The following is a 21657-nucleotide window of genomic DNA, read 5'->3' as shown; positions in this document are numbered from 1 at the left end:
TTATAAAGATCCAAACCTTTTCTCATTTCTTTTAATTGGAAGATTTTGCTTTGTGTTTGTCATGCAAATGAGAAATCAAGGCCTGCCACCTTTTAAATTTGAGCAGCGTTTTAGAGATTGTCATCCACTTGCAGGTAAAGAGCAATCCTGTCTTGTTGGTTATTTTTAAGTGTGACTTCATGTATTTAGGCTTTATTTTGGGCATAGCTCAAGAGGTGATCGAAAAACCAAAGACTAAGTAATTAGACGTGGATGTTTTAATAATTGTTATGATGTTTAGACTTGGTTTTCTGGTATAGTAGTAATAGCAAAGAAAGGCAAGCAGTTATGTGTCACCTTTATCCAGCATCACCAGCATTCTTTATCATCACCGCTGTTCTTGTACTCCTTAATAATAGTCAGTGTTCTGGTAGCACTTAATCAAGCTTTCAAAACGTGATGTGCTTTGTTATTCATTTATTACCAGTAAGGCATTATTACCTGATAAAATAATCTAGGAGTAATCCTCAACAGAAGTGACAATTTTGTCAGTTTTGTGTTATTTCTCTTTTGCCACTGCTGCAGGAAAAATAACCAACAAGCAAAGTTAACACACGTTACATGCAAAGTTAACACACAGAAGCAGATCTCTGTTCAGTGCTTAATGAATGTACTTAATCACAGTAGCCTCTGCACAGCTGCACAAGAAGAGGCAGAGCAGATGAACAGAAGGTCCAGGCTCTGTGGGTACAGTCTTAAGCATCTTTCCTTACAGTTCAAGGCTAAGTGAAGTTTTAATTCATTGCTATTCAATTAAATTTACATAAAACTAAGTTTTCATTCTTTTTGGGGGGGCAGGAAGGGTGGGGAAGGGTGTGATGGGGATGAGGGTCAGTGTCATCTATTGCTTTTGTTCCAAAAAGATGAGAAGCACAGGCTTCACTTGCCTTGGTTGGGTCTGCTCTGGTGTTGAAGAAGCCAGCTGAACGTGGCTTAAAGTTACTCTGACAGCAGGACGGTGACTGTGAAGAAAAGGAGCAGCTCTAACAGATGCAAAGGTGCCCATTTCTCTGAGGTTTGTTTCAACAGATACAGAGCCTCCGAGAATCCAGTGTCCAAGTGTGAAGGAGAAAACTGCGGAGCCCAACAAGTTGACGGCCAGAGTATTCTGGGATACCCCGGAGGGAAGGGACACCGCTGATGGCATTTTGACAGAGTAGGTAGAAATCCATAGATGTCTGTGGGAAATATCCCATACAGACTTGTTGGATGAGCGACTACAGTCTTGGCTGGGGATTACTCATGGAAGAAAAGAAATAGGATGAGCTGTTTCAGTTTTTTCTTGTATAAAGAAATGGAAACTTCAGTTTTTTGGGGCATTATGTTATGCTCAGCTACACTATGAACTGTCTTATAAGTAGCAAGCAGGTCCTGACTGCTCTGCTCCCATTTTGTCAATGGAATGGGATCTTTTCGTTAAAGAGTGGGGCTGGTGGCAGCATGTATGACTGACCTGGTCCCTTCTTCCTGTGCCTGTGCTTACTCTCATTTTTCAGCCATGTAGAATGGCCAGACAAGCTCAGCATGCTCCGGACTTCACTCTTCAGGCTTTTACAGTGTTGGAAGTAGGAAAATACCAGTGAATTTATGGATGCCTGTCCCATTTTATTTCCTGTTTTAGTGTTATTTTGAAAGGCCTGCCACCAGGGTCACATTTTCCAGAAGGCGACCACAAAATCCAGTATACTGTGTATGACAGAGCTGAAAATAAGGGCACTTGCAAATTCCTTGTTAAAGTCAGAGGTAAGAATGATCTTTTATACTACAAATACAGTTACTGATATGCACCTGGCCTAGTAGTCAGCTTTAGAAATGTCCCTATCTCTGCAATTGTCTGTGCCTATGCACACAAACATGTATTTAAAATTTATATTGACTATGCAACTTAGTGTACCATCTTGCTTGAGTCCCTGATGGCCAGACCCACAGCAGGGTGTGCACCTGGCATGCTGCAAGTCAAGAAGAGGCTCTAGTGATCCACCCTCCTCCATACTGTTGAAAATGTCAACTGCTGAATCAAGTAGCTGAAGGAGTTTTTCAGCTGTGCCTCCCATCTGTCAAGAAGAGTTACCTTTTCACAAGTCCAGGTCTTGAAATCTGCAATTGAATCTGTGAACATGATGAGATCTCTTTGTGCCCCTATGGCCATTTGTTACCATTTACCACTGTGACATACACACACCTCGATATCTGCATCCTTTCAGTTTACGTATGATACTAAGAAGAGCTTTTATTTGGTCAGTCTTATTACATACTTGACTTTCATAATAGAGACAGCAAAAATAAAAAATACCTTCCATATTGGTATTCTGTTAGTTGTGATTTGTGCCCTGCCATTTTTTTTTCCCCTCCATATCTTGTCTTTCTTAAAGTCAGGCGCTGTGTGAAGTTAAATGCTCCAGATAATGGCTACATCAAGTGTTCAGGTGATGGAAATAACTATGGTGCTATGTGTGAATTTTCCTGCATTGGAGGCTATGAGCTACAAGGCAGCCCAGCTAGAGTGTGCCAGTACAATTTGGGGTGGTCAGGTGTGGAGCCAACCTGTGCACGTAAGTGAGTATTTTGCTACTTTACTGAAAGGGCTGTGATGGTTCTCACAGAAGTGAGAATTGGAGAAGAGGGTTGGGATCAAACACAACTACAAACTTTAATGCCACTCAGATAAAAAAAACATCTTAATGTTTCTTGCCAATTCACCCTTAGATCTGAAGCATGTGCCACTTTTGGCTGTTCTGTTCCTGGAATAATGATGGTGCCTTACAACTGATAGTGTGTTTCAGCCTAGGTCTTTATAGAGAACTTCACCTACTGCAGTCAAACCATTTTGTAAGCCAGATTACAGCTTCAGATAAAATAGTTGGCTTCAACGAGGCCATTTCAGCCGTTTCTTCTTTATTATTCTCTTGTTCCTGTGTTTCTGGTATCTGACACTTGTTCATCCTTTTAGAAATAGTTCTGGTTTTAGTATTCTCTGTAACTTCTCTTTTAAATTTCATTCTAGCCATGAATATTAATGTGAATGTGAGGACTGCAGCTGCACTTCTGGATCAATTTTATGAGAAGCGGAGACTGCTAATTATTTCAACTCCTACTGCAGCCAACTTCTTCTACAGGATGCAGTTGGGAATGCTGCAGGTAAAATACAGTCCAGGGTGGGTTGCAGGGGGTTGTAGCTATTTTTTTTCTTTAGACACATGATAGGATAAGCTCTGCTGTTGATATAAACCAGCAAACATCAGCTACTATGTTTTGAACAGTAGAGGATTTTGCAGAAGTGGTAGTGGTTCTGGATTAATCCTTTTTACGTGTGCCTGAGCTCCCTGTTTTCCACTTCAACTCTATTCTGGATTGTACTGCCACTGACTGATTAGTTACTCAATCCAGGCAGTTCTGGCCCTTTTCCGTCCTCTCAACATTAATTAATGTGAAACCTGTAATCTAATAGTCATTCCCTCATTCACTTCATAAAGGAGTTAAGAAGAAACATCCAGCGCTTCAGTGGTTACAGTTCATGCAAACCAGGCTGATGGGGTCTGTAACTGCAGTGTGAAGAAAAGTGCCAGGCTCTAGGAATAACTTGTGTACTGCAGACAGGGGACCAGAGGCTCAGCATAAATAAAAATCACCCAGAATGCTGAAGATACCACTGTGGTATTTTGTAACCAAAAAAGAAAAAAAGACTGGCGCTTGTTTTTCTTATATAAATATTTCTATAATATTTCTACTTGGGTTACTGCTAGATTAAATACACCTCAGCTCAGAAATGTATGTGTGTCCGCAGGGAGAGCAGCCAGTTCTGTATTCTTTCACAGTGGCAAATGCTTTGTTTCTGTTCCCACAAAAGTCAGAATGAACAGTCATTTCAATATGAGTGTGATAACATTTCTAACTGCAGGCTTAAAGAAGTAAGTTGTGTTAAAAACAAAATGAGAAGGTTTTGTGGTTTTTTTTTTCTTTCCCCACAGAAGATTATCTGGGCAAGAAAATATTTTGATTGAAATGATGTAGTTTAAAGTACTAATTTTACTGGCAATATTACTCTTCCATTGCTTGGAAAAACAAGTTGACATACTTAGTCGAGTTTTCTTCCATTTCATATACTTTGCTTCACTTACCCCATTAGATTACTGGCACAATACTTAACAAATTGGCATCTTTTAATGTCATTCAACACAAGTTTACATTTCTCCTAGGTGCTCTCTGTGTCGTGGTTGTGTTAGAATCCTTCATCTAATAGCCCCTGGACTCATTTCAGCTTAAACCATCTCACTAACTTGAGCAGTTCAGATTCTGTGTGAACACTCACAGCACATGCCAAACAGCCAACTGCATTCCCTCTGATGGCTAACCTACCTCTTTCCTTCTTTCAACTCTTCCAGCCAGCACAGTGTGGCTTAGACCTCCGCCATGTTACTGTGGTTGAGTTGGTTGGTATCTTCCCAGCACAGATAGGAAGAATAGGTGTAAAGCTGCTGCCCCCTTCACTTGCACTGCAACTCAGGTAAAGTAAGGTTTGTCTGCTGTTATGTGTGCTATAGCATATACAATATATTGTTTTTGAATTCCTGCATTTTATTATCTAAATAGGCATCTTTACCGTACTGAGCTAGGATCATAAGTAGATGTTCATGAGTAAGTTTCAGTACTTACTCTCTTTTAACTTGTAAGAGTTAAAACAAATTGCTGGGCATTTGGGATTTATGAAATTAAGGGTGTGATTCATATTTAAATGTGCTATGGATCAGCTGGCTCAAGTGCTGTGTCTTCCTTGCCTCTTTGTTCCATGAATGATGCTAATTCAGGTGAGGTCTCTGTGTATCCCTTTATGTATCCCTTTATCATAGAATCACAGAATGGTTTGGTCTGGAAAGGACCTCAAAGCCCACCTATTCCAACCCCTGCTGGGGGCAGGGCTGCCCAGCACCAGCTTAGGCTGCCCAGGGTCCCATCCAACCTGGTATTGAGCACCTCCAGGGATGGAGGGATGTTATGCCTTTATGTTTTTGGGTACTGTCACTGGAAAACACTGATTACAAACACATTTGTATTGTGCTGGAATTGGGCTGATGCAGTTCCAGCCACCTGCAGTCGCTTGGCAAGGACAGCCCCAGGCAGGATCACCAGCCCCTCATCTCTGCAGTACTGCTGGAGGCTGTGGTCAGGCCAGAAGGTAAACAGTGGGTGCTCTTTGAAGTCCCATGTACAGTCCCTTGTGATATGTACAGGATTTCAAAGGACAAATGATCTTAGCCTCCTCAGCCTGACAGACATTCATCAATTTTACTGAGGTGTCTGAACTGTTTTGACTTGGTTTTGAACTGGCAGGGAGTTGGTTCTCACTTGAAAGGGAGATTTCAAGTGTCAGCACTGCCTAGGGATGGGAAGACTCCAAGAGCTAAAAGTGAAGGCCTATTTGGCAGGGTAAGTGCTAGTAATTTAAGGAAAGAAGTCCAGGAGCATTTTAGGCAGCATTTTCTGTGCTATACCTGAGAAAATGGTGTGAGTTCTAACTGGGTACAAGAAAAAATGTTCTTTTTTCAGTCTTCTGACAAGTCTGAAAGGTTTTTTGAATTGGGAAGAAAAAAAACAAAAAAAAAAGTATTTCTTCCCCATAAAAGAAAGAGCCAGCTTCTTTTTCCTTAAAACAAAAAACAAACCAAAAAACATCACACCTTATATAATAGTTAGATTGAAGTTGAAGATATTTTCTTGTGGCTCTGTACAAAATAAGCTCTGGTAACACTCCTGTTCCTGCCCCATTGTGCTGCCCACCTCAACCTTCAATTTCAGAAACTGACACAATTTACAACCTGATCTCCACTCGGTGGAATTTAGTGTTCAATTTGATTTTTGTTCTAGACTCTGATGCTACCAGAGCATGAATCTTATGCATTCCAGTCCAAGGAAGCACTTAATCCAAATGAAACACACCCTTAAGAATCTTGAATACAGATGCTGTCCAGCATTAGCACTCAGTAAAATAACCAGTCATAACTACCCCCAAACTCAGAAGGATTAGCATTTGCAGAGGGTAAGCGCTTTCCTTAAGAAACCACAGTCCTTATCTCCCTTATCACCACAACTTAGCTTCAAAAATGATTTTAGGTTCAGAGCAATAGCCAAGCTCTGTAACTGCAGCAACACCTAGAGTAAGGAGTGGCACAAGATTATAGGGTAGTGAAAGGCACAAAAGGTCAGGTTCTATATTTCACAACCTTACTGCCATCCAGTGCCCTACAGACCCTCCTTGTCCTGACCTCATTCCTTCACAGATGCCTTTGTCCACAGCAGTGGCATTGACTGTCTGCATGACTGAAGAGCTTAAATGACTCCTTTTTACCACTGTGAAGGAAAGGGATCTGGCCTGATTAGTGCTGGCTTTAGATTTCCTAAATTGGAGCTACCAGCAGGTAAATTAGTTACTAGCAGAAAGCAACAAAAACTGACTTAAGTCATTTTGTTCTGCTTTTTCTCATCATGGTTTTGTACTGCATGGCAGCAAAGAAACAGAATTGTCTACCTGTAACTCTTAAGCTCCATCACCATCATAGAATCACACCATAGAATTATAGAATGGTTTGGGTTGTTTGGTTGTTTTTTTTTTTAAAGTCAATATCTGTATACTAATATTGAAAATACTCTTCTGTCTTGTTTCCTGTTGCTCTTGGGATAGGCTGTTGCTGAGGATCCCTCATTATAATTTCAACATTGTGGTGATGGACAAGCATGGAATGGACAAGGAACGCTACCCATTCCCAGCAACACCAGCTGAGCTCTTTGCACTTATTGACAATTTTCCCTTGAGAAAAGAAGAGATGAAACTGCAAGCAGAAATCGGCCAGTCATGTCCTTAATTCAGAATTACAGGGCTAGCATTTTGTCAGTGAATTTTTTACCCAGATAATTCTTCCCTCGGTGCTACAGAAAGCATGGCTTTTTAATCACTGATGTACAGAGTTGTTGTGTGTATCATTATGTCTGTGTCGCTGCTCTGCATGGGCGTATGCATGATGCTTTTTTGTACTTTCAAAGAGTATCTTTAGAGAAATGTGTACGTAGGATTACTACCCAATAGAACTTCTTGTACAGACATCAAAGAATTGAGGTACGTCTCCTGGGGTTTATTTTGGATTTTTCATTCAGTGTAAAATTCTTTCTTCCGTTTTATAAGTCTTTTATTAATAAAATATTGTTTTGCAAAGAAGTAGTGCTCTAGAAGTCCTCTTAGCTATAATGTTTAGTGATTAACGTAGAAGTTGGATCAACAATTTAAATCAGAGGTCAATGTCTGTGCTATGAGTGCACAGCAACCCAGCAGTGTCTTTCAGTAGAAAGCTGCAAAAGACCTCTAGAACCATCTATCCAGTCTAACCATCACTAACCATATCCCTCAGTGCCACATCCACACGGCTCTTGAGCACCTCCAGGGATGGTGACTCCACCACCTCCTTGGGCAGCCTGTGCCACTGTCCCTCTGCTCCTCCTGAGAAGAAGTTCTCACTAATAACCAACCAGAACTTCTCCTGGCACAACTTGAGGCCATTCCCTCTCATCCTATCGCCGTCACCTAGGAGAAGAGGCCAACACTCACCTCACCACATCCTCCTTTCAGGTAAGACTTGTGTATTATGTCAGATCCATTATAATAAGGTCCATCACAGACACAAAGCATAAGCCAAAGGCAACACAAGTAACTGCTTCCAGCAGAACCAGAAGAAAACAGCTCATGGCAAGTGTACAGGAGTCATACCCAGGAGGAATTTGATAACAGAACAGTGAGCAACATAGAAAATGGGTGATAATTACTAAAGGCCATATGCTCGATAGAAAGACATGCTCTTACCTCGTGTTTCATGTCCAGTGAGTTGGAGTAATAGATTCCTTTCCCTTTTCATTCAACAGCTCAAGCTGCTGGTCTGATGGCAGTGGAACATTCCCCATAGGGAAACTTCATTAAGGATTCATCATCTCCAGGTCTGTGAAAATAGTTCTTTGCAACTCATCATTTAACAATAACAAAAAAAAAAAAAAAAAAAAAATCACTGCTTAATGAAAAGTGTTAGGAGGCAATAAAAAAAAAAGATAAAGTTCTCCGGTGTTTGTTTTGAAATCCACAATCTTGCACATCCTCTGCAAAGAATCTATACTGTGCATGAAGAATACAAATCCAAAAGGAGTGAAAAGTGTTGAAAAGTATGAGTTACAGCTTCGGACATTTGCTTAAAGTGTCAGGTGGGTAATCCCTCACGACTGAACAGCATTTCAGTGCCTGTGCTGCTCATTCAAAGCATGGCCCTTTTTGTTTCAGATAAATGCTTGTTTAACTGTAAAGAGAAGTGTTCATTTTGACAGTTGCTAGCAAAAACTAACAGAATAATGAAGTGCAGGAGCACTGAAGTGCGTGGAGAAGATGGGCAGCTTCTGAGATGGTGAGGAGCCTTACCAAAAACCCAAGAGCAGGCATGAAAGCATAGCATAGCCAAGGTAAAGACCGACCTCAGAGCTGATGCCGAAGGCAGAGAAGATTCAGATGCACTCTGCAGGGGGTACTGCCCAGTTTGTGAGGATGGGCACTTGGAGGAGCAGGAAGCCTTCCTTTGAATGAGCTGTCCAAGTGTTTCCAAGATGCAAGGGTAACAAAATCACAGAAATAAACAGTATTTCTGTTCCAAACCTACCCAGACCAAAAACTCATCCTTGATCAACTATAAAAGGAGCAAGGTGGCTATGAACCAACATGCTTATGGATACAGCTGTTTCTTTTCTTGTTTGAAGAACACTGATGGTTAAAGAAATGAAGATGCAGCATGCCAAATCACTTCATGCCTTAAGTGGCACCTGCAGAACAGCCAGCACGAGGACAGATCTATGTACATTGCTATGGCCATTGGTGCTTCAGCACATGCATGTGCATAACACGAATGCACAGGTGGACAGGTCATTTCACCAGCCCTTTTACTCAGTCAAAAAGCACATCAGTGTTTTCCAATGATTTTTTTCAAACAAATAATAGATAAATACAAGGGTCTACTGAGTCTGATTGTTCTATTTCTGCAGTTCCAATCTGTTGCTGCTCCATTTTAGGTGCAGAATTGGTGCATGCAGCCATCTTTCACATCTGGGTGAATAAGAGTGGGGCTTGATGATTGCTGCAGCCAGAAAAGTGATTGCAATCACCAGTCCTCTAAAGGAAATTGAATTAAGTGGATGGAAGTGCATGAGTGATTGGATTACCAGTTATAGTTCTACACAGAGCATCTGCTAAAGTCCTATGATTAGCAAAAGCTGCTCTTGATTAAATACACAAGCTTTCTGGCATTTTCTGTGGAACATTTTTGTGGGGAGGAATGGGAGACTGACAAACCTCACATGCCATCTCTGACCTGGAGTCAGATCAGCGTGCAGGTATAGACCGCAGGTATGAGGCAGAAGAAGGAGAAGAATGAACGAATGAAGATTTTGTATACTGGCTTTAGCCCAGCATTTGTATGTCCAAACACATTCTAAATATTCAAATATATTCCAGGAAGCTTTGGTTCTAGAAAAAAATCATGTTGTGTAAGCAAGGTGTAGTACCTATACCATTCCACTTTTTAAAAATAAAAAATGATTAAAAAACGTTTCAGATAGAATTTACTTACCTCCCTCACAATCGTGCAGGCTGGACTCTTCCTTTGACTTCCATCGTGGCTCTTCTTAGCATAGCTGCTAATCCCACCAACCACTGCTGTCAAAATGCGAATCCTGTTAAAAGCACAAATTGGGTGGAGGGGATTAGAGGCAGCACAACCAAGGAGCACAACCTGCAGTGAATCTCCTTTCCTCTCCTGCTCCGGAACTGACAGATCAATGTGGGCACCCAGCCAGGGGCTGGAGGCATCTGCATCAGTCTGGAGATAACATTTTGGTTTTGAATGTTATTTCAACAAGCAAAAAGCTTCCATCATTTTAGAACAGAAAATAATTCACGTTTCTACCATGTGACATCTTTTGCAACAAGACTGCTGCGATTTCTCAGGAGCCCCAAACAATTCTCTGCATGGTCTGTAGGTTTCCCCCAAACCTACACAAGAATCTACGTGTTTAATGAGAACACTCCCTGCCATCACACACCTCATAATCACCTCCATCTGCAGGGGGAGAGACAAAAGTTGCATGTCCCCTTTTTTTGAAGTTCAGATCATCCCTTCTAGGAAACTCTGATGACAGCGCTCTTGACCCTGGCAGCTCCGTCCTGAATGACTGCAGTGTGGTGTTTTGTACTCAGTACTCAGTACTGAGTACTTCAGTGCTCAGTACTTACCTAAGAGCCTGAGTCAGGCTGTGTAACATAATTAATGACAACAAAGGTAACAAACCTGGGAAACTGGTACACTCAGAGGAGGTGAAGAGACCTCAGCGCTCAGTGGTTAAGTTGAAGTGTGTGTGACTCAGTTCCAAATATGAGTTGGAGAGAATAATCCAAGGGGTTTTGTGCTTTCTATCTTTAAAAATCCCGACCACCAATTACAGAGAAGTTGTGTTTTGAACATACCTGGATTTTACAGTCGGGCAGCACCTTGAGCTAGAGGTCAGGGAAGAGATCTGGAGACGGAGGGGAGGAACTGAATGCAGTGTTAAGGCACAGAAAAAATAACCCTCTAGCAGAGGAGAAAAGATCAGTGCATTTCCTAGTTTCTTAGATACAAAATTGGTGCAATGCATATGAAACAAAAATCAGCATTAAAAATATGTAAGCTGTAGAACAGAAGACAAAAACAGAGAGAAAGACTATCAGTGCAGTCCCACCTCTAGATTACTTCATTTATAGGCAGTGAATAATGAGTTTGCCTCAGAGAGATAACTGGATATCCCTAAAAGACATTTTAATAGTTCACTATAATGCATTTTAGAAGAGACAGGGACACAGACAACGTTCCATAATTTTAATTTTAAAAAACAGAACAATATTCTCGACAACTGCTGCAAATGGATTACCAGCCACTTTTCTCCACAAAACTGAATATACAGTGCACAGTACAAAAATGTTCTGGGCAGGAAATGCTTCATCTAAACTTGGGCAGAACTTAACATACTGCAGTGCCACTTACTGCTACTACTGTTAATATGCAGCAGAATAACCAAACAAACAACGTGCAATAGATTTTTAATCAGAACAAAGGTGGCAAGAGGGGCATGTAGCATTCTCAATTCACTGCATCGAAGGAATACATTTGGCCTTAAGCAAACCCCAGCAATTACAGCAACCCTCAAAAATACACAGCCAGCTTTCAAGAACAGTAGTGCAAAGCTGTAGGTAGGTTGTTGCCACAGAGTAGAATTGTTGAAATAGGGATCCTACATAAATGGCCGTGATGCAGCAAGGGTGTCTCAAAAGCAACCTAAGGAACACCTATAGAAGTATGTTGAGATTCCCTTTCCAGTGTCAATATACACAGTATAATTAACAGTCTTAATATCACTTATCAAACAGCATCTGCAAACATGAAATCACCAGGCAGGAAATTCACAGCATGTAGTGGTAAGGCTCTACAAGCATGATTCAGTGCCTCATACTGAGTTAAGGTAAGAAACATCTCTGCAAATAAAAGTCTGCATCCAATTTTGGATTTAATCACATGTTCTTACCATCATTTCTCTTAAGGTCCTCTAACGTTCTTATTTCTACACGTAAAAATAAATAAATAATACCCATCTTCAAAAACTGTATCAAAAGAAAAAAAGAGTTTACAAAGTGCACATACCATCTCTCAAGAGACAGCTATTTCTGTCATTGCTGAAAATCAATACTGTATGTTAGGAAAGGGCAATTTCAGTTTTTACCTCACCTAGCCACCGTAAGCTATTCCTTAAATACTGCACACTGCCTCCTTCTGGGTACCAGAGATTAATGTTGAGGTGGAACATGGGGTCATAGTTGGACAAACTTGACAAAAAACTTGAATAGTTTCCTGGTGGGGGCTGCTGAACTGAAGGGAAGGATGGATGAAGAGATCCTGCAATGATTCAGGTATAATCCTTACTGTCCTGTGTGAAACAACAGACTAGACAGTTATAGAAACAAGACTCAGACTTTATATTCATTGACTCTAGAGCAAATCAAAAGCTTTACGTGCCTGAAGTTGGCCAACCCCTTGTAAAGCCAGAACAATGCCAGCTCTATGCCTCTCTCATGTTACCCCATCAGTTAGCACCAGTGGATTCTCAGTGGCTGCTCCGCTGCTGCAATTTAGTTCACATTTTGCAGAATACAACTTTGTCTACTTGTACCTCACAGGGCCTAACCAGGAGGGAAAAGAAAAATCAAGCACAATACTTCAAAATGCTTATTTCCCATCTCTGGAGGTACTGAAGAGACATGAATGTGGCACAAAGGGACATGGTTTAGTGATAGGACTCAGCAGATTCAGCTAATGGTTGGACAATCTTTGAAGGTCTTTTTCAACCTCCATGATTCTATGGATTTCTTTTATGCTACTCTAGCAAAATCTCTACCGGAGGAGACAAAGAACATTAAGTTTCCAGTCTAATGCATTGTGATCAAAGCATACTCACCATCCCCATTGCCTTCTCTCTTAAACCAACTGCTGAGCATTCAGCTGGGAGAGAAATGTTAAAATGTGTTATCTAAATGGCATTTAAGGTAGGCAATGGCATTTGGATTAGAACAGAAAGATAGTAATATGACGGAGATGGAGGAGAAAGAGAGGCCATCTGAACTGGTTTTAGCATCTAAATATGCAAGCAAGATCACTGACTTTTAGAAGCCTGAAGTCCCTACGTAACTAATAAGTTGAGCAGAGAAACATCCAGAGAACAGGTCTGGATAATCAAGTCCGTTAGCAGGACTTGGACAGCCCTCAGCATCAGCTCTTCCTGATAGATACTGGCAATAACCACACTACCTAGGGATGCATTTACTGTCTTCACATGAAATTTTACAGCCCAAGTTGTACTTTTATTTTGCCTTAATGGGTCAAATTATGCCATCAGAATCAAGTATCGAGGGGGGAAAGACAGTGATGAAAACCTTGTAGTTACACCACTAGTAGAATCATGTTTCATATCTACAAAAAACACTGTAGTGAAAATCTCTTCTCCACTGAAACATCTTTAGTCATTCAAGTCTGCATGGAGAAATATTTTTAAAACATCAGCTCTCCTGTGTCTGATTAATCAAGATAGGAGTTAGCGAATCAGTGTTAAAACTGACTCTGTTTTCCTAAAAGTTGGTCTTAGATAAACCATCCATGCACCTCAATATCACATTTATACATATAGAATGCTTTAGCCTGGCTCCTGGCTTTCTCTATTTCTGCTCAGCCTAGTAAAGCTGAGGTACGTGATGACACACAGTCATAGGCTATTTGCTCCAATATCTCAGAAACAAGAAATCACATCTGCAGTTAATCATCTCGTGCTTTATCCAAACCACAAATCATTTTTTGCAAAAGAAGAGAAAGAGGATATAACAGCGATAATTAAATGTGACATTTTCCACAAATAAATGCTTTCTACAAACCTGTCGTTAACATCACAGAACAGCCAAATTGCTCCAATGTCTATACTGATGACTGTCATCTCTCTGAGGCTCGTTTGAAGCAGAGCACGATATGCCCTGTATGCTACCATTATGCACAATCCTCACTGCTAACCTAGGAGATAATTTCACTGCACTACTCCAAATCCCATCAATGGCCAACAACACTCTCTGCCTTGGCTGAATTAAATTCCCACTTGAAATTGTTCCCTTCATACACTGAACTGCAGTTGACACCTAGAGACTATTCATAGCCTGGCCTATGTTTTCAGATGCAGGCTCAGAGTAAAATTTTGTCCCTTCCAAAAGCTATAGGAGACACGTGACACTTTCCAGATGAGTCTATTTATCTCATTCTCTAACACAGTCCCTAAAAATGGGAGGGAAATTGGTAGAAGCTGAAGTAGTAAAACATAGACTTCCATTCAAAGCAAGACTACATTTAGATACAATGCTAACACTTACTTAGAAAATACCATTCAAAATTATATAAATGCTTACACTCCATCTTATATTCCATTTTAAGTAAAAGACTTAGCTCAGTTTCCAATTATTTTAGTATTTTCAATTTGATGAGAGAAAAAGGTTTCAATTTTGGGGTTCATCTTGGTAGATTTTTTGTGTCACTGTTTTCCTATTTCCGACACCAAAATGAAACAGAAACAACTCCATCAGTCTGCCCACTGTCCCCTCCACTAACCCTACCTGCAATTTTATCCTGAAGAATCATTAGATTTAAAAAGATTTATCTTCTTAAGCCAACTTCCAGCAAATGAAAAATCAAACTTGTGCTCCTACATCAGCTGGCTTGTGGAGCAGTAAATAGAAGGCAGTTTTGGTGCCAAAGGTAAGGTTTTACTTCCCTTTGAGGATGTAGATTAAAAAAAAAAAAAAAAAAAAAAAATCAATCTAATTTTGAAAAGAAGACTATAATGATAAAAGGAAGATCATAATAAAATGTGTGTGCTTGATATTTGTGCTCTACTTTATCAGCTCGCAGCACCTGCTGCCTAAGATGAAAAGCAGATTAAACCTGCACTGAGCTTGCTTCACTGCCCAGTTTGAGCAGGACTGCCGAAGGAAATGAAGAATAGCTGAAGAAAGAAAATGAAGCTGGTTTTCTTGAACAAGCTTCAAGAAAACATCGACATTTGATTCCCAACATGGAATTCTTAAATGCAAACTCCGTTTTTAAAGATGACTCAGTAATTTCTGAAAACTAGGGGTCTTAAACTGAGAAAAGGTATTACTTCCAATGACTGCTTACATTCACATCAGAATTTTAATACAAAATACATATCATCAGATTGCTTTCTATTAAAACTGAGATTCTGTTTTTAACAAAAAAATATAAAAACAAATCCAAATAAAATATTAGTATTTTTCAAGACTTCTTGCAAGCTGCCCTGCAGTTTCAAGCCCCTCAAAACCAGTATAATTTTTCTTGGGGCGTTGGTGGGGTGGGAAGATGAAGCTGCAGGAAGGAATAGACGTAAATGGAATGGAATAGAAGTAAAAGTTAAGGTTTTGGATTTACCTCAAAAAAACACTTAGGTGACTAACACCAGCACTGCTACAGATGAAACAATTTTAACCTACACTTAGCTATCAGTTTTCCATTCAGTTCAATCTAGATTTCCTGCAACTTTTACTCTGCGAGGAACAGCATTTCCTTCTCTCTCACCAATTAGATTGTACGGCCTTCTTCACAGAAATCTTTGAATACTGGTGCTTTGACCTGCAGGGAAAGATACATCCTCTGAAAGCCTTTTTTTTCCCCTACATACTTTATGTAAGGATTATGTTTCCCAATATTCATATTTGTTTCCTTAGTACTAATATGACACTGCTTCCAAAATAAGGTATTTGGGGAAAAATACATAAGAAATGTACTTATAGATTGAATCAAATAGGAAGCTATGATCCAATTCTGAGATTCAAATGAAATGTTGTTCATTCAGCTTACTTGTCTTCCTCTGTTTCACACCCTGAGCAATTACAAGCCATGCAATTATATTAATATCCAATCTTGCAAACAGACATTTTTTGTCCTTGGAAAAGATTATAATTCTATCTTATTATGTTACTACTACTATTTGCAATGCTGTGATAGCCCACAGTGATACAAAACAGCATCTCTTCACATACAACCTTACAAGTCCCCAAAGCACGGCAGACCTAAGCAGTTATAAAGATCACTTTAGGAAACCAGATGGCAAATGCTTGTGGTTAGTAAGATTAATGACTGAATCAGCCAAAATCCACGCTTATTAAATCTACTGCTAACTTATGGAGGACAGTTGAGGAGAAAAATCCCTCTCTGTTTAACAAGTAACACGCACAGGCAAACTTGAACAGGATCCCATTTTGAAAAAATTCCACAGTTGTGCAAAGCATTCTGGAATATGCATTAATCCTGTTACTTTACTATACACCCTGCTGAGCCAAGATCTTAGCTATGCCCCAAACCAGAATGTGTCTCAACTCACTGACTCATCAAGTGGGATAGGCATGTAATTCCTTCTATTCAATGACACTGAAAGATCTTAGACAGAGCCGTCAACTGAAATGAAAAACGTGGTAATACCACACAGTTCTGGAAATTCTTTAGGATTTGTTATGATTTATTTTCATTAGAGACTCTTTGATCACACTGAGCCAAGTCTTCCTCTTATACAGTGCACTAAATAACCAAGAGAACACCTGAACATGGGCACTTCAGACTCCTTCATCTGCTGACTCTTTCCATTGTGCAGCTGGCCAGTGAACTGGCCTTAGTGAGCTACTTGGTTCCATGCCTGCCATCCCGCACAGCGCACAGCCCAATGAGCAAACATAAAAAATAAACGTTAGTCTTCTGAACATTATGGCATCTTGTCTTTCAAATAACAAAGCACAGATTCATTCGGAATCTGAATGTACTGAATCACTCTTGTCTTCTAGGCCATCTTTGACCCAAAAGGAGATATGTAAAACACACTTTACATCCTAAATGGCTACTCAGAGAATTTGCTTGCTCCACGTCCCCTGCCAGCAATGTCCATCAGCTGTACACCACCAGCTGCCACAAGGGACAAAGAAAGCCAGTCCAATCTCTGTAGGAAGTCACATTCTCACAGGTTACAGGAGAAACATAATCTGTTCAAGAAGTCTGGGTTAAAAATGAGTGCATGAAAGTGCAGAATGCATTAAAATTTCACATAAAGCCTTAATATCCAAGGCAAAGAGTACAACCCTTACCCATTTTCAAATGGGCAAAGTGACAAGAGCTGAACACAGCTGAAATGAGAAGGACTTGTGCTACCCCTCAGTAGTAGAGAGTCTTTTAGAGTCTACGTTTTCCCATGCTGGATCTCAACATTAATATTCCCTCCACAGAAGTTCCAGGACTGTCAATCATCTTCTGCCAGAGAAGCTGCTCTTCTCCTTGAGAGTCCATCCAGTCAACCTCTTTGCCATTACTTATGCCTGGAAATTGCAAAAACATCACACATTTTTGCACTATTAGTAAGCAGTTACTTAACATCACTGTTCATTCACTCCACCAGCCTACAGAAAGATGACAAGCACTTTATAGTACTGCCTGTGTAGGGAGCTGCTTCTGGATAGCACCAGTTTGAAGTGTAACTGGGCTCCATGTTTTTGTGTCTCACCCAATGAAGGAAAGAAGTAAATCATCAGTGGATGACATATTGCCCCCTCTCCCCTTCCAGTTTCCCAAAACTTCTGTATACTTTTCATACACTCAATAACATTTCTACACCTCATACATACGAATCATTTAGGGTGGTAAAGAAGGACAGCAGAATAAGGAAAGCAATCATCAATAAGATGGGACCTTACCACTTCCAGTACTCAAACGAACTCCTCCCAGAAAAATATTACTGGAAAGTGACTCCTTGTCCCACACAGTCAATTCTAAGCAGACATTATGTATATCCCATACATTCAAGCCACTGAAAGCAAATGTATGATTCCACTGGGGGTTCACGTTCTTCTTTATTATGGGAGTCTTGTGTTTTGTAGCTTTGTTGTCATCTGGGAGTAGGTACCTGAGAGACAGAGAAAAGGAAAGCTCAAGATGTAATAGGATGTCCCACAATATTCATAAAGAATTAGAATCACACATGGCTTGAATAATGTCAGAGACCCATTTCTCACTGTAATTAAATTAAGTATACACATTTGTGCACCATTTGCTGCTCTTACAATTACAATTTCAGTTATCACAATCGGAAAATGAAATCTAGTCTCCTTGTCCCATGCCTTTTATTTTTGTTCTATATAAAAACAATTTTTATTTCCATGTGACTACATACAGTCATTAAAACGTTGACTAGAAAGGGAGGATGGCCAAGATGGCTTCACAGCAGCCCCCCCAAAGCAGAAAAGAAGGTCTTCTCAAATGAAACAGAAATGACTGACAAAGAAGGAACTCCAGAAGTTTATCACCTATACCTATGTGGTCTTACTGAGAGAAGAAACATCAATGCTGTGAAGTCTGAAATGCATTTCACATTTTATTTTTAGTAAAGAATTTCTTTAGTGAAACAAGCAGTGCAGATCAGACTACTGCAGTTCTACTTCAGTACTAACTAATGTACTACTAGTTCATGGCAACTTGACATGACAGACGACCAGTCAATAGTGCAAAGTAAACAGAGGCCAGTTCCACCACGCTGAATGATCCATGTCAGCAAGAGCTGACACCACTAACTAAGAATACATCACAGAATCATTGGCCACACATTGCTACTGCTAATGTAAAATAACTTCGGCAATATTTTCTCTTTGGCATCTGCTGCAGGCTCCAAGCTGAAACAAGCCATAATGGGATCAAGCAGTCTATTTTTCAGTAAAAGGAACTATATCAGGAAAACAGATGGCACAAAAGAACAAATGCTTATGAAGAATAGCTCAAACTTTTTCAATACAAAGTATATGAGCTTAGTGAAAGTTCAAATCAGACTGACAGATCAAGAGAAATTCTCAGCTCTTCCAAGGGCAGGATTTTTTTGTACGGACATTTGAAGAAACAAGACTCAAATAATCACTAGTGAACTATACATCTAAAATTCAGCAATTCTGAAAGCCACCACTGAGAGCAAAAACCAGGAAAGAAAAATGTTTTAAGCAATCCGTTATTTCTCTAGTTTATTGAAAATCCAGTATAATGAGACCTGTATAATGAGACATTATACTCATTTTATTCAATTACAAGTACACCTTGTATGTAGCATTTTCTATATAGTCTGACCGTCCACCAAAAATACTGCTTATTGAATTAAAAGGTCACCTTGAGCATAATATCTGCTATTTATTTCCATGGAAATTACAACAAAGAGTACAATAATGCTATGTGACAGAGCAAATTCTCAGCTCCTCTCTTAAAAGTATTTGTCTCAATTTGCTGGAAATGCAAAGGTCACTGTTAGATCAGGTATCATGTCAGTGTATGAACCTCATTTTCCATGTTCTTACCTCCAAGAGTGATGAACGTTCCCCTACCTCCCTCTGCTGACTCAAAGGAAGTACTTTATTTCACCAAACTTTATGTTCTTTTTCTTTAACAATGTGCACATGAGGACGATGAATATGCTTTAATGTAGTAAGTGATACAGATTACATACTGTTTCTTGACTGAGTCTAGATCAGCTGGTATTTAAGCACTGGGACAACTGAGACCTCCCTGTCCTTATCCAACAGCATCCTCCACCATCCCATTTCAAATTGGCAGCTGCTTTTCAGTACTGACTTTCCACATACACTTACATAGATACACTGGGGGAAAAAAAAGGTGAAAGGACTATGCAGTGCAGCCATTAAATAACAGGGCAGAAAAAGCTACTGACCCTTTCACAAATGTGTCTGATGTGCCTCCTGATTTCACTGCTGTTAAATTCTTAGCTTCTTTGATGACGACTTCTAATATACCTCCAGTGGGCGGGTGGTTCTCTCCCTTTTTTCCTTTCTTAAAGCTCTTCTTTCCTACACACACGAAAGAGTTGCAATATTGTCATCAGCAGAAACCATACACTACAAAACTGATTTGGAAACTTAAATTCTCATGGCTGGATTCTTTTACTCATTTCCTTCAATGGGATTAAAGGATTTCTTATAGCAGATTCTGATTCTCTAAGGGTATCGAAACTGAAATGGCAGGGGCAAGGTGTTGTATGTGAGGGGGGCCCTCATGAATTTAATTATTTGTGGATCATTATGCTGAACAGAAGGACCTGCATGTGCCATAATTCCAATCCTCCTTTCAGAATCCAATTCCGCCACTGAGCTTACGGAAGCCAAACATCACAAACAAAGAGGAAAAAAAAGAAATCTGTCCTAAAGTTTAAAGTGCATTAATATACTGTGTGCATTCCTCTTGTAAAGATACAGGGTTCCTCACAGACAGTGAGGAAGGACATGTGCTCACTGACACACTGCTGCATTTAAACAGCTACATGACGACACGTTACTTGCTTCTGCTGCGGATTCTAAGGTATGTATCAGCAGGGATCATTTATACGGATTAGGACTGGAAGCATAAGGACAAGAAGAATAGGAATGATGTTAAACTGTTACTAATTAAAAAAAAATGTAAACAGTACATCTACACTTTCTGGACAGCAATTAGCTTTCAGAGAGAAAACCTTGGCACTACTGCAAACAGAGGGAATGCTATTTGTCAAGAAAAAATAAAGAAAAAAATTAATATGTCACTAAGAAAGAATTCCTCCTGGACTACCTGTAGCCTGTAAGACCATGTACTCTCAGGTGCAATCTAGTGGGTTTTTTCTCCTCAGAAAATTATCCCTCACTCATTACTAATAAAAATAATGTTTTACCCTCAAATACTAAAACAATATTTTACAAGATGGAATTACTGCTGTAATGCAGCAAAACAAAACAAAGGTAAACTTAAAACGATATAGGCAAGCTTCTGGCCAATTAAGCAAGAACTCAGGGAAGTCTATTACTCTGATCTGTTATAGCACTATTCTAGAACTTGTTGAACAAAGAACACAAGGACTACAGTTCAGAACATTTATGTGTATGTGGCTGTCCCTGGTCATACTGTTCAATGTCTTAGCCTTTTCTAACTAGGACATAGCCACACATCAACATTTTACCATGCACACTCTTCTTCCCCTTCCCTCTCCTTAAGTACAATGTTACACAAGAGAGTAGAGGATAAACTAACTTACGGTTCAGAATTTACACAGATAAAGACAACTAATAAATTCAAGCCTGATTCAAATTTTCACTAACTTCATGTCTTCATACTAGCTGAAGATTTTCAATACTCAGAGGGATGTTACTGTAAACTGCCAGTGATGATTGTTTTACCTTGAAACTGCCCTAGAGGAAGCATCAAGTTTATCTCTGGGGGAATGTAACGTAAAACAACTGTCAGTTCTCCTTTATACTGAAGCCCAACATCTGTTGCAACCTCCACCTGAAAGTAAAAATAAATAAATGAATAGCCCCAAACATAAATCCAGCTAAAGCTAATCACTCATTTTTGCTGTTTGATTTTAACTTTGTTGTATCAATAGTGTTTGAACTGCTTCTTAAACAAATCAAGGTCACACAACAGTAGACACCATACAGCAAACATACACAGGACAGAGAGATATCTAGCATGAATGAGTGAAACAACCGAAGAGAAAACTCAAACTCCTTTATAGAGACATAATCTGCTAATTTAAGATGACATTCTCTTGCCCTTACTTATCCCAATGAGGTTTTTACTCCATAATAGATTTCATGGATTTTACAAGAGTCGCTCTTGAGTCACTGCTGGAACAGAGGTGTGGGGAACCACGGCAGGGGAAGAGAACAGAGTGCAGCTCTCCAACAGAAAACTGTGAAAACTAAGGTTATCCTCAGCGCCCTTGTCCACTCAGATATTATTTCTGCATCTTTTTTATTTTAAAACATTTGATCTTGCCTAAGAAGAGTACATCCAGGACACTTTTAATAAGTACCAAGATGGCACCAGTGTCTGATGTCAGTTGCTACAACAAAGGACAAAAGAAAGCCCGTAGTAAATGCTGGTGTATAATTTTAACAACAAG

At 39.8% G+C, this 21657-nt stretch overlaps 2 protein-coding genes across 2 annotated transcripts in view; one reads left to right on the top strand and one right to left on the bottom strand.

Moving 5' to 3' along the window:
* Positions 1-7246, top strand: part of SRPX (sushi repeat containing protein X-linked) — a 43994-nt gene extending 36748 nt beyond the window's left edge. Inside the window, exons 5-10 of the mRNA XM_042866803.1 lie at positions 1069-1195; positions 1661-1782; positions 2412-2591; positions 3044-3177; positions 4422-4543; positions 6716-7246. Of these exons, the coding sequence (XP_042722737.1) occupies positions 1069-1195; positions 1661-1782; positions 2412-2591; positions 3044-3177; positions 4422-4543; positions 6716-6896 (866 nt within the window). The 3' untranslated portion in view covers positions 6897-7246. The remainder of the gene's footprint in view (positions 1-1068; positions 1196-1660; positions 1783-2411; positions 2592-3043; positions 3178-4421; positions 4544-6715) is intronic.
* Positions 7247-16170: 8924 nt separating this feature from the next.
* SYTL5 (synaptotagmin like 5) overlaps positions 16171-21657 on the bottom strand; it is a 57545-nt gene continuing 52058 nt past the window's right edge. The window contains exons 15-18 of the mRNA XM_042867602.1: positions 20927-21035; positions 19435-19570; positions 17426-17634; positions 16171-17050 (exon numbers count right to left, since the gene is read on the bottom strand). Of these exons, the coding sequence (XP_042723536.1) occupies positions 16908-17050; positions 17426-17634; positions 19435-19570; positions 20927-21035 (597 nt within the window). The 3' untranslated portion in view covers positions 16171-16907. The remainder of the gene's footprint in view (positions 17051-17425; positions 17635-19434; positions 19571-20926; positions 21036-21657) is intronic.

The sequence above is a fragment of the Lagopus leucura genome, unplaced genomic scaffold (assembly GCF_019238085.1).
Source record: "Lagopus leucura isolate 7727_CA_CO unplaced genomic scaffold, USGS_WTPT01 Super-Scaffold_100001, whole genome shotgun sequence".
Lineage (NCBI taxonomy): Eukaryota > Metazoa > Chordata > Aves > Galliformes > Phasianidae > Lagopus > Lagopus leucura.
Note: the sequence above shows the minus strand (reverse complement) of the source record. Positions and strands in the feature narration are given on the sequence as shown.